Source organism: Neolamprologus brichardi, chromosome 15 (genome assembly GCF_056152115.1).
Source record: "Neolamprologus brichardi isolate AB-2024 chromosome 15, ASM5615211v1, whole genome shotgun sequence".
NCBI classification, from domain to species: domain Eukaryota; kingdom Metazoa; phylum Chordata; class Actinopteri; order Cichliformes; family Cichlidae; genus Neolamprologus; species Neolamprologus brichardi.
This window is the reverse complement of record NC_142118.1, coordinates 16,327,312-16,340,154: the sequence shown is the minus strand read 5'-3', so window position 1 is coordinate 16,340,154 and position 12,843 is coordinate 16,327,312. Positions and strand designations below refer to the sequence as shown.

At 40.1% G+C, this 12,843-nt stretch overlaps 1 protein-coding gene across 1 annotated transcript in view; it reads left to right on the top strand.

The window, feature by feature from the left end:
- susd6 (sushi domain containing 6) overlaps positions 1-12,843 on the top strand; it is a 30,891-nt gene that overhangs the window by 13,701 nt on the left and 4,347 nt on the right. Inside the window, exons 3-4 of the mRNA XM_006792674.3 lie at positions 11,938-12,135; positions 12,641-12,835. Coding sequence (XP_006792737.1) covers positions 11,938-12,135; positions 12,641-12,835 — 393 coding nt within the window. The remainder of the gene's footprint in view (positions 1-11,937; positions 12,136-12,640; positions 12,836-12,843) is intronic.

The window sequence follows — 12,843 nt, the reverse complement described above, 5'->3', positions numbered from 1 at the left end:
AAGTTCAGAAATTTGGTTTTAGTGATAGGGGCCAATGATAAGCTTTCTGCTGATTTGACCAGTCCCCATAATATAATTGGAAAAACATTGTTATCTTGCTTTGTAGCTCAGTTGATCTCTGACACTGTTGGCAAATAAAGCTGCACTTCCTGTTGTTGCGTGTCAATGAGGCCTTCCAACGCATCGCCATTTGAAAGCTTTTAACATGAAGCAGAACAGCGACTACAACTCAAAAACATAGAAAGATACTTGGCTATACAGAAATGCTTTTTTGTCCTTTTACCTCAGCAGTAGCTCTTTTAATGGTACCTATTATGTTTCACCAAAACTGCAAAAGTGAAGTATATTGTAGATATGTGCAGTGTATGTTCAAGCCTCAACATGTGGAGCTGTGGCAAGGCAGTGAAAATGGGAGAATAATGCACTGCCTCCCACACAAACCCTAACTGTTACCCTAACTGTTAATTCAGCTTTACTGCAACTCTTCCTTAATCTCCAGCTTTCATTTTAAAAAATCAACTGGTTTAATAACTAAATAACTTCTCCAAAGTGCATGTTGGCTGCTCAAACACAGTCACTCTCATGCAGAAAAAATGGAAAGCAAGATAAAATTCGTCTGACAGATTTGCTGTTATTGAGCCAAGGGGAAGGGCTGGGCTGTACATGTGCTATCCTGCTGCATGCGTGCCGCTTGTTGTTATGGGTGGAGGTGCTGTACAGCTGTTTCTCTTTAACCAACTGAAATGCAGTTGGTTAAAGAGAAAATGAAATGCAGTTGGTTAAAGAGACTCTTATCTGATGTTCCTGCACAGAGAAATCAGAGAAATACCATCGCTTGATTTTGCACATGCTTTCAGTATTGAAAACGCTTCAGTATTATTTGTGTTTACTGTTTTGCAGGCCTGAAATGGGTTCTCACATAAAGCACATCCCCTTAGTCTCACCCTCTTGACACGGCTACTGACTTTGCAGTGAATACATTGTACGAAACTTGGCTGTGGTCTCAGGAGAATGTCCCAGTTACCAATCAGCATTTCCTGTCTATTTCTCATTATTTCGTGTGGTTTTTTTTCTTTTCTTTTGTCTTGTCTCATCGCTCAAACTTTAAACAGCCCATTAGTTGGAGTGTTGAGATATTTCGTGGCCAGTTGGCTTAGGTCCACTCTAATGCCCTCTGTGCTTATTACGTAATTTGTAAACAGCTCTCTGTGACAAACAGCAGCCAAATGGTGGAAGTGTTAGTATATGCTACCCTGGAATCCATTTGGATAATTGTGTTAGCATTTACGGGAAGCCGGCTTGTGTATATCCTGAATATCATATTTTTGTATTTGCATATCTATTTGTATAGGTGTCTTCCATCTATCAGAGTCAAGAAATGTCTTTTAAATTGCTTATTTTGTCTGACAAAGTGTGAGCCAACACACCTAGATTTAGAAATTATGTGTTGTTTGGCTCCTCGTTTTCATGCAATGAATTTGCTAAATATGTTTAAATTGAACAGCTGGCGTTTGCATTTGTAGGCTGAAGTTATTGCTACTAGTTGTTCATGTCACTGCGCTGGAGTCCCGCACTTTAGTTTTGATAATGTATTTGGCACATTTTAAAATAACTAGAAACTTGTGACACTCTTAATGACTGGAGGCATGGCTAACTCCTAAATAAGAACAATTATTCTATTGTTTGTGTAAGTAAATGACTTATTTGTTGTTCATTGTTTTGTGCTTCCTCTTTGTGCTCTCATTCAGAGAGCTAAAACGTAGTGTGGGTAAAGTTGCCCTCCTGGCCGCAGGGCCATTCAGGCTTTGAGTTTTATAACATAGCCATTCATGTCCATAAATGGCTATGTTTTAGGTCTACCCAGCAGTATAAACTGTACTTTGTAATTGCCTTATGATGATACAATAGTTATCTCTCCTTCTCTTTTTGGACCACTTACCAATAATAAAATCAACCTGTGTTTCTTGCTTGAAACTCTGTTGTTTTGTTTTTACCCTTTTTTCAAGCTATTATGTTTCTATATTCTTAGAAATACATCATTTTATATTCAGTGTTTTCCATCAGGGATGTTTGGCCAAAGAAATCAATTTAAAAATAAAGACTAGACTGGAATCATTTTGTATTTATCGCTGTTTCATATGAGCCTGGAATTTTTTGGTCGTGAATCAGTTTTGTCTGTGTTGAATACAGGCAGGAACATCTTTGCTTTATTACTCTATTCAGTAGGACTGACAGTAAGTGGAGATGTCATTATCAAGTTTATATTGCCCCTGATGTGTATGCAGTTTCTGAAATATTTAGCCTCTGACATATTGAACACAATTCATTGCTTGCTAATATGTGAATTTAAAGTGCTGGCTGCTGTTTCTTTGTAACAGTTGTATCTCTGATTAGGAGATAAGGTTGCCTTTGCTATACACAGAACAAACAAAGGGTATAAATGGATCAGGCTTTACAGTAAATAGTCTATCGGAAAGTGTCTGGATTGTTCCCAGGGAAACCTTATGGGAAAATTAACTGATCGTTATAGCAGAGTAAACAGACTTGCAGTGTTTCTTCTTAGATTTGCCACAGACATCCTTTGACGTTCTTAGCTTGTTATTAAGAGTGTTTGGTAACAGTTTAAGGTTTTATGCTGAGGAAATATGAAACACTGTATTGTCAGCTAAGTATGTTAAGTATATGGGCCAACTGTTACAAAAAATGTGAGGCACACATGGACAACAAACAGCATACCACTTCTATCAGCAGAGCAGGCTGCAAGTGTTAAGAGGTTACACACACTCATGCTTGATGCCATTTGTCCACCCTCTCGGTGACTTGCTCAAGCAGTTGCTCTGTCTTCGTCCAGTTGGACTTCATGACGTTGGTGGTAAAAGCGAGGCTGCAACAGTGACTGCATTGTCTGAGTGTGGGTAACATTGTTTCTGTATTCCCTGCCTTTCTCTTTTTGACAGGTATAGGATACCATAATCCTGTATTACCCAATGTTGACATAACACAAGTAAACATTTATTGTTCTTGCTAAGTCTTCCAGTGCTCTGCAATACAACTACTCCATTTATTCGTGCTTTCCCTCTAGCCCAGAGGTGTCAAACTCATTTTAGTTCATGGGTCAACACGGTGCAATTTGATCTCAGAGGAGCCAGACAAGTAAAATGAGTACATTAAAAAATCCCTTTCTTTCATTGAAAAGATGTATAAGTTACTTGTGAAACCACTGAGATTTAATGAGCCATTCATTCACAAAACACCCTGAAATCGCTTAATAAAAATAAGTGCAGTTTTGTCAGTATGTCTCAGATTACAAAGCTGTTCAGTGGAATACACTGAACCCTTTGGCCATATGTTGGACATCTCTAGCTCTAGCCATTGTGTTGCCTGTAATAAACTTGTGTCCTGTGCTTTTGCAGTGAACCTGTTAATGAAACAGTTCACGCAGGACTGAAAGGATGAGTTGGCCAGAAAAGAGCAGCCAGCTGCAGATTGAGCACGAGTTTTATATAACATTTGTTTGCTATTATATCTCGTACACTGCTCTCAGCAGTGGCTCTGCTACTATTAAAACACCAGCATGCCAGCTCTGGTGAGCAGGGTTGGTGATTTCACCCTGACTTTCACCTTCAACAAATGTTCCAGGCTCAGCATTCATACCTCTTCAGGCTGTTAAGCTCACACTGTTGAAATATGATCAACCCACAGTTGCACTGACACTGCTTTGGTTAGGGGGGGGTGTTTGTGTGTGTGTGTGTGTGTGTGTGTGTGTGTGTGTGTGTGTGTGTGTGTGTGTGTGCCTGAACACATGCACGTGTATGTAGGAGGGGTCCCACACACTCTTTTGTTTTCCTCTGAAAGCTGAGAAGAAGGAATGTCTGCCTCCCAGCTGTCCTCAGCAATGAGGGTAACAGCAGAGCAAAGGGGGAGCTCACTGTTCGCCTCCTCTAACATCCTCCCATCTGTTACATGGAGGCTGAGAGTGAGTGTGTGTCTGTATGTTGAGGTCACACAATAGGGGTACTCCCCCTTGCCCTTACCCGTATTCGCCTTGGCCTCTCATGCATATTTAACCCTTTAGATGCAAAATTGTCTGTTGCCCTATTCAGAGGCACGCTGCTTAAATCTGTCACTGTGCCCCATCCCTCAATGAGCAGGAACAATGGGATGTATTGGCAGCACACGTGGCTTGCTAAATGCATTGCAACAGCAGGGGGGTAATGGGTGTGGAGGGGGAGGATGCCTCTACCTGCTTAGAGGCGATGCAGCATGGGTTAGTTGCTCTGGGGTGCAGCTGCAGGAAGATAAGTGGCGACTGGATGGCTAAGTTTTCTGCAAAATGCTCCTTTGGAGGCTGGCAGCTGTTTGACTCATGTTTTCTGGCAAGTTTCCTGTTTACCCTACAAATGACAACGTTGGCTTTGGCAGCAGTGTAGATAACCAATAGTGGTTGGCCTTGGAGAAAAACAAGTATAGCCTGACTGATGCTGGATCAGGGGATGGGGATCGGGGGAAGCTGTGTTTATACATAGGGAGTAAAAATTCAGATTCTGATTGATATTTACACATCCAACCCCTTATCCAACTTAGGATTGGCCACCAGCTAAAAATAGACGTGCGCGTGTGTTATGAGATTCAGCCAAAGTAGCTTTAGTTTTTATCGACAATAAGGTTGATAACAGAAGTAGTGAAGATGATGCTGTCGTCGATTATAGTGGAGCTGGAGTCTCTTCAGAGGGAAACAAATAGACAGCGCTGCAGCCCACAGTTTTCTCGAGCTAACAATAGCAACGCTCGTTACTATAAACACAATCAAAGCCTTTGAGGAGAGGAAAACTCTGATCTAGTTCTAGACAAATGTTAGCTTGGACAGCTCTCACCACAGGGATAAAATGTATGTGCAAGACACCTTGTGATATACCTGCAACCTCTGCTTACATAGTGAGTAGACTACTTGTATTTGTGAGTACTCAGCACCTTAAAAAATGTGTTTCATGCTTTTAAATTTCAGCTGTGTTTGAAATGTATTCCAATGCTACAGTAATAGAAGTTCAATGGGTTTTTTTTTAAATATTTTTTTCTTTTGTTTCAAGTTTCATTTCCAATATTTTTTTTCTTTTTCATTTTTTGTGCTCTTTCTTTCTCTTTAAGCCCAGCCTTTACGTATTCTAAGTGGAGTATGATTTGAGTAGGACTGTGTGTTTCAGTGTATCAGGGTTTTTAGTACAACAGGACACTGCTATTATCTGTTGCTCACATAACAAGCATCGGATGTTACATATCACCCACCTAGGTCGGCGTACTCGTTGTTTCACTGTATACTGTGTGAGATGTCTCTCTGCTTTGCTTGAGTGTGTGTGAAAGAATAACTATTACACATAGGATGTTGTGTCACATTATGCAGGAGCAATGACTCATCTAATAACTTCCAGTTTTGTGCCTACATGACCAAATTATGAAATGCTTTCACTGTCAGGACTTTACAATACTAGGGTTTTTCCCAACACGTGGAAACCACTAAAGACATATTATCCTCCTACCAGATGAAAATAACCAAGACGCTGAAAATTTTTTGACCTTTTTAAGTGGAGTTTAATTTACTAAAGCATGGAATACATTTGATTAGCAAATGGCCAAAAATGCCAGGAAAATACACAGACTTCTGTTGCGTAAGGCACCCTAGACTAATTGATGTAATTATGTGCAGACCAGTCATGTTTATGAGGTCCATTATAAACCAGGAAAAATCTTTTACAAATACCAAATTTGGTAAAGTCAAAGCTTTTACTGACCAGTTTTCTGTCAGTAATCATTTTAGTAATATTTTTACTTTTGTTAGACCTTTCACAATGACCACACTGTCAAATTATTATTCTTTTTGGATATTTAAAATGAATCATACCAGATTTTACCAATGGTAGAAATGAGTTGGCGAGACCACTAATTCTTTCCAATGCTACCCTCAACACGGGCTCTGGTGTACTGTACTGTACTCTAATAACAACAGCTTGGCTAAAAATCCCACGGATTAGCAGGAGAGACAGGGGAACATGGCGAAAAACAAAAAAACACCCATCCCAAAAATGACAGCAACGTCGTCAAAAACAACAACAACAGAGGACTTGGAGGGAGGCCGAAAAATGAACAAAAACATATTTACACAGCCAAAGAGAGCATCATCATCCCCTCGGTTTTGAGCTTAATCCAATGCACACACCCCCTCCCCATAGCATATATCCATGCACACAAATTCCCTCGCTCCCTGACACACTTAAACATGCACACTGGAAAACACACCCTCTTTTATGGCCCATTGTTGCATAGAACAACCAGACAGTTGGCTACAGAAGTCATCAGTATCTGATTTGTTTTAGAGCACACCCAGCTTGTAATGGAGGATAATTAGAAATTTAATTTGCTCGGGCAAAGAGGGCTCAAACCCTTTTTCCCACTTCTGTTTTCCTCAATCCATTCCCCACCCCCTCCAGCTCTTAGCAGACTGACTACCATCAGTAACAGATGGGAAAAGGGAGATATTCACAGCCAGTCCGACACTTTAGAGCAAGGCAGGCGATATTAACGCCCCCCCGTGGTCTTAGTCTCCTAGAGCATAGCCTTAAGGCGCTGAATGTTGGGATTAGCAATCAGCCTCATGGGTGTCCTGTGTGGGCCCAGTCCTCCCAAATGTTTCCCCAACCTTTTAGCAACTAAGCTCTTTCGTCAGCTTACAACTGCGTTCTTAGATTTATTCTAATATTTTAACCTTTTCACATGTCTGTTTTATTTAACTCAATATGGTAAATGTTGGAGCATAATACTGCTGGGGTCTTCAGTGGATAATGAAGGCAAGTAGGGGATAATCTGTTGGCCACATCCTTAAACACAAATGTATTTGTACAAATGTATTATTTTTTTTTGAAATTCTGTAAGTGTGCTTTTTACACTTGTTCCTTCCACTGGCTTTCACAAGGCACTTGTGACTCTCCTTTAGTCATTGTTGTTTTTCGACATTTCTCAAAAACCTGCTCTCTTGAGCAAACTCTTAACATCAGACCAGCGAGAGAACAGCTTGTGTTTAACTGTGACTCATTCCCTTCTTCATAAGCACAAAACGTGGTGTGCTGAAATCCACTCTGGCATTGCTTAGTGCTTTAATCATTTTTCCTAGTGTGTGCTTTCAAAGCTAGTATTCAATTTAGGCTGAGAGGCTGATGGAAAAAGGGGAAACAGCAAGGTTATACATTATCTTTACCACCGCACCATCTCTGGGCACCAAACGAGTGTTTATTCTTTCCTTTAACAGCCTCTATCCATTTTTGCTTGTCCGATCCACAGTGTGGTATGAACTGAAGACTCATCTCCCCATTGCTGTAGTGCAGAGCCTCTCCCTCACACTTATGACTGTTAGTTGACACTTACCTGCCGCAACATGTCTCATTGTGGATTGTGATTGCTCAGAGCCATCATGTTCCATGGTAATGACGTATTTCTGCGCTCTTCCTTCTCTCGCTCTTTCTCCCTTCTCCTCCCGTTCTGTTTATCAAATGATGAGTGCATATTCCTGTCAGTATTTTTTTATTTAACTGCTTCTCGTTATTTTCTAAACGTCACCTCTATCTTCTTTGGTAATTTTCAGAAGTACTTCTTTTCCCCAACTGTGCTCTTTTTGCAGTTGAATATAATTATATATTTGACCCTCAGGTAGGCTCAAACTAGTTTTGACAAGTACAGTCCCATGAGGGTATGGGTTTAAGTCAAATTTCTTCACTGCTCCACTTCCTTTTGACGTTTCTTTATTTTCCAGATCTTTTTCATCATTTTCACTTTTTAAGCTGTCATCCATTTGAGTTTCTCTATTCCCAAAGGATCCAGTAAGGGAAAAAGTGCATGTGTGTGCGTGTGTATTTTACCCATACCTGAGTCCATGTTAGCACTATAATGCAACACAGAATTACTTTTATTATCACTTGAACTGCTAAGTAGTTTCATAGCACCATTTTAATAGTTTTGTCTTTAAGCTTTATACGAGAACCTTCCTGAGACCAAAGCTGACATATTGAAAAAAAAGGTACATTTACAGTCTTTTCCACAAATTCTTACTTGTGTTGTTCAATCTGGGTATAGAAGTATCTGATGCTGTTTAAATCATCCTTACAATAGTACAGGGAACCACACTGTGTTCCTCTGCAGTTTGTAAAAATATTCTGGGCTGTTTCTGTCGTGACAAGCAAAGGCTTGTCACTGATTTTCTTTGTGAATGCTAGTCTTGGTGTAGCAGATGCAAATGAAAACTCCAATAATGGAACTCTCACAGAGCTCATATGCAGTTCAGGTTTTTCCTGCCTTGACTGAAAGCACTTAGTTTGCTGGGCTTCTTAATGGAGCAGAAGTTCCCACATTGCCATGCATTTCATTGCCTACGGGGTTCATTCAGACTGGCCTGACTTCAGTAAACTGTGTGACCTGAACAGTCTAAGCCTGTCATTGGAACAGTTTCTTACTGCCCTGTCAGCTAACACCATAATCATGCAGGAGCCTTGTTGACTTACCAACAACATAAACAAAAGTGTATGTGCTTAAAGTTACAAGAAGAGCGAGCCTCTCATTCTGCACTCACAAGTATTATACATTATTTGAGATAAAGCCAGATTCTCTGGCTCATTATTTTTTTTATCAAGCAGCACATTTAAATACAGTATGCAGTCTGAACTCATTACTATAGAATAAAGAGAGAGAACAGAGGAAGCCTTTGTTGTAATAGGTTTAAGGTATTGGCATTTTGCATCTTTTTTGTTAATCTGTCTTTGTCTAAGAATAGCATTAACTCAACTTACATTAATATGCTCATGCATTTGTATCTGAAGCAGTCCTGCAGATAAGAAAACATTCAAAAGAACAAAAGGATGAATGCAATTACCACTGATCTGTCTTCTGCACTGCTATTGACTACCTTGCAGTGCACCACAAAAGATCAAAACAGTGGCTAAAGGCTGTTGCCCCAAAATGCCCCCTCAGGCCTTTTTTTTTGTTCCCTGCTGCCTTTTAGCCCAGGGTCATTAATTCATCACCTTACCACCTCCGTTACTACCATCCTTTACTCAGAGGTCCTTTAATCACCCACAAGCAGTTCAGGGACCGAGTCATGGTGTCAAATGGCATCCTGAAATAAGTGCAGACAGTGTTTGTATGTGTAGAAGAAAGCGTGACTGTGTGTGAACACTTGATACTACTTTAACACACAAAGCTTGGCATTTCTTGTAAGGAAACTCCAGCTCATTGTTAAGGTCTGATTATTACTGGTAATCTCTTTCAGTACATTAAGGCAGCTCTTTAAATATATCTTTACAGATCCTGCCTATCAAAGCCAACATGTTTGTGTCTGTTTGTATTGTAGATTTTAATTTAGGTAGCTGCTGTAATCATGTTTTTGAACTTGAGATTCAGGATTGATCATCTAATTACATTTTGAGATGTATGTTCTGTATTAAATCTGTGTACTATAGAAGCTAACTAGAGCATAATTAGTATTTGATTAAAAAAATAAGCAATCAAGAAAATGAATGTAGGAGCAATTATATTAAAACCAAATGAGATGTTTCAGTAAAACCAAATGTGAAACATTTGTGTGTTTCTTTGTCTTACATCACTTTTGACTTTGGTTTTGGACACTTGACAGGGTGCAGCTGCTAATCTGGTGATATCATCTGTCCTTTTGGGAAACTTTAATCAGCATTTTTCAGGGTGCTATGTTCTAAATAGTTAGTTATTCAAGATAATAACAATGTTATCTTGAGATTAAGCCATAATGAAAAATAATTTCTAGCTTCTGCTGATAAAATTAGATGATTTGAAAGTAAAGAGGGTTTAATGTCGACCTCATTATCTTCAATTTTATATCTAAAACTGTATTTATAATTTTAGAATATACCCACAATATTGTTATGGTAACTGCATGTTTTGTTCTGCTCAAAACACCCAAACACACACACCCACGAGCTCAGGGTGTGCCTTGTTTCTGGGTGTTGACTTTGTGTGTGTGTGTGTGTGTGTGTGTGCGTGTGCGCGCGCCTGTGTGTGTGTGTGCCCGCGCGCCTGTGTGTGTGCGCGCGCGCGTCTGTGTGTGTGCACGCGCGCATGTTTGTTGTGTATGAGTAGGCACTCGCACATTTAGAGTGTTTGCATTTAATCTTGTGCTGCCAGCTTAGAGCGGCATTTCTCTACGGAGATTAGAGGATGTTCGAGGCACTGCTGTGGAAATAGTCTCTCTTTCAATCTCTATACACACACACACACACACACACACACACACACACCACTCACACACACAAGACGCAAGACAAAGTGCCTGTTTGTGGTGTTGGTGTGTTTGTTTATGTCAAGCAAGTGATAAAGCACTGCATTAGACCTTGGCTAATATGATTTTATAAGTACTCAGACCAGGGATTAAATAATGAGCCATATGGTCATTAGCGCTGATGGCATTATTAATGTTTTTGTGTTGAGTGTTTAATTTTACTTGTTAGTAAGAAAAGCCACAACACAGTGTATAATTCAAATCAATAAATCAGACAAATATGATGTACGGATTAAAAGACAAAACAAATCCTTCACTTATTATGACAAAATTAATTTATACATTATTGCCCAAAGGGGTTTAAGTGTTTATTGGAAAAATACCCGACCTCCTCCCAAATGGGTCACATGGGCGGTAATAAAAATGTATGTGTATGATCCACATATCTTTTTTCAGTCATACCGAAAGCAAAGTCAGTCTCCTGCTGTCTCAATTTACACAGGTGTTGCAATGTTGATGTCAGATCGGCTGGATTTACAGGCTCTGCTCTCGCCAGTAACAGCTCTTGTTGCCTGCATGTATTAACATGGCAGTGGGAGTGCAGCACAAATTCACTCTAACACTGTGATTAAACAGTCGCTCAAGACGCAAAGAGCAGTTGCCGTGTCACTGCAGTATGTATGTGTGATATATGGAGCACAGGAAGGTGGATCAAAGCTCGATTAACTTTTGGTCTTCTGACTCATCTTGTGTTTATTGGCTGGCTTAGAGCTTCAAGTCTGTCATTAGCACGGAGTAAATGAGCCTCGCTAAAGACTCTGTCTCTTCGCCAGAGAGATAGAACTAATGTTTAGCGTGGGCTGAAAACGGTTTAATGAACAGCAAATAATCAAGAGAAATTAGATCTGTATGAAGCTCCTTGTGACATTTTAATCCACTGTAGGCTCTTGAGGTATTCTCTAAGATGCACAGCACGGCTGTCTCCACCTAACTTGTCATGTTGATACAGTGCTTCTCTCTTGCTGTTGTAAAAGCAGCCTAGTTTCAAGTAACAATACCACAGAGCTTTAATTATAAGCTCAACCTGTCAATTTGACAGAGGCTCCCTCTGAAAAGTTGTTTGACCCTGTGGCAGTCGCCTGCAGGGGAGACCAAGATGCAGTTTATGTCAGAGTAATGAAAGGACAGCACTATATTCCAGCAGCATTAATCTACCACTAAAATTTTAGTCAATGGAAAATGGTTCCCTGTTAAACTTTGATGGAGTCGGACAGAACACAAACTGTTTAATTCACAAATTTGTCACAATAATGGTAAATTATTCTTCAGATAACCCAGCAACTTCTCAGTCAAACAGTCTCTTCTCAGTCCTTGTAAGCCCTATAAATTGGAAAATTCTACATGAATTGATCCTTAAGATGTACATCATTTCCAGAAGGAGTTTCAGCTTCATTTAGTTACATAATTTATAATCACTTTATATGGATCAAGATCCCAAATTGGATGCTGGCCTGCAGCTGGCAGTTCGTTAAGTAAGTGAGGGGAAGAGTTCTCAGGTCCTGTTTACGTCTTGCTCAGAAGAGGTTCTCCACTGACAACTTAAGCAGCCCACTAATAATTATTTCTTTGACTTGTTTCTGTATCTTCAGGTTGTCAGCACCCTCCTGGTGTGCAGCACGGATACCTGCTGAACCAGACTGAATCCAACCGGGGCTCTTTCCCACCTGGCACTGTGTTAGTGTATGGCTGCGAGTCTGGATACATCGCCGAGTCTGGATCCCGATCCATCGTGTGTACCACTTCTGGAACCTGGTCCCAACAACTGCTACGCTGCATCAAAAACAATGGTAAATAAGCTTCAAAAATGCAAATATACCTGTGATAAAGCAGACAAGCAATGCAATTTAGTGTTTTTAATGCGACTTCAAGTAGCGTACTGTCAATTTTGTGGTCAAAATCCACATTTTTAGCTGATTTTGCACATAAGAAAGCCACTTTTTTTTATGCTGATAAAACATGCAAATTATTTTTTACTATTGCGTATGCGTTTATGTAGGCAGGGCTGGGAGGATGTGTATGGATATTTGTATTGCTGTCATACATATTTGTATTTTATAGTTTATTTACTCTTAATGTCTTCCCTATAAGGCACCTTTTATTACTTCTAACATTGATCACGTGCTCATAAGAGACATGGCTGTACCAGATCTGAAGTGTCAGACCTCTTTAGAAATTTAGCTTAATTCTGAGAACTCAAGCCAAAGGAATTAAATAAGTACACATGTAGTAAATAATAGTGAACACATTTTCAACGACAAACATAAAATCTCTATTGCCTGTCTCTCTCTCCAGTATGTTCACTCCCTACCCAACCAGAAAACGGGGGCTACCGTTGTCATCCGACTCACTGCAGCCCTCTGATTGAAGGCACCGTCATCGAGTACTTCTGCGCCGAGGGTTACGCTCTGAAGGGAGAATACAAGTTCCTCACCTGTCGGAATGGCGAGTGGGACCGTCCCATGCAGATTAGCTGCCGACTCACAGAAGGTCTGCCA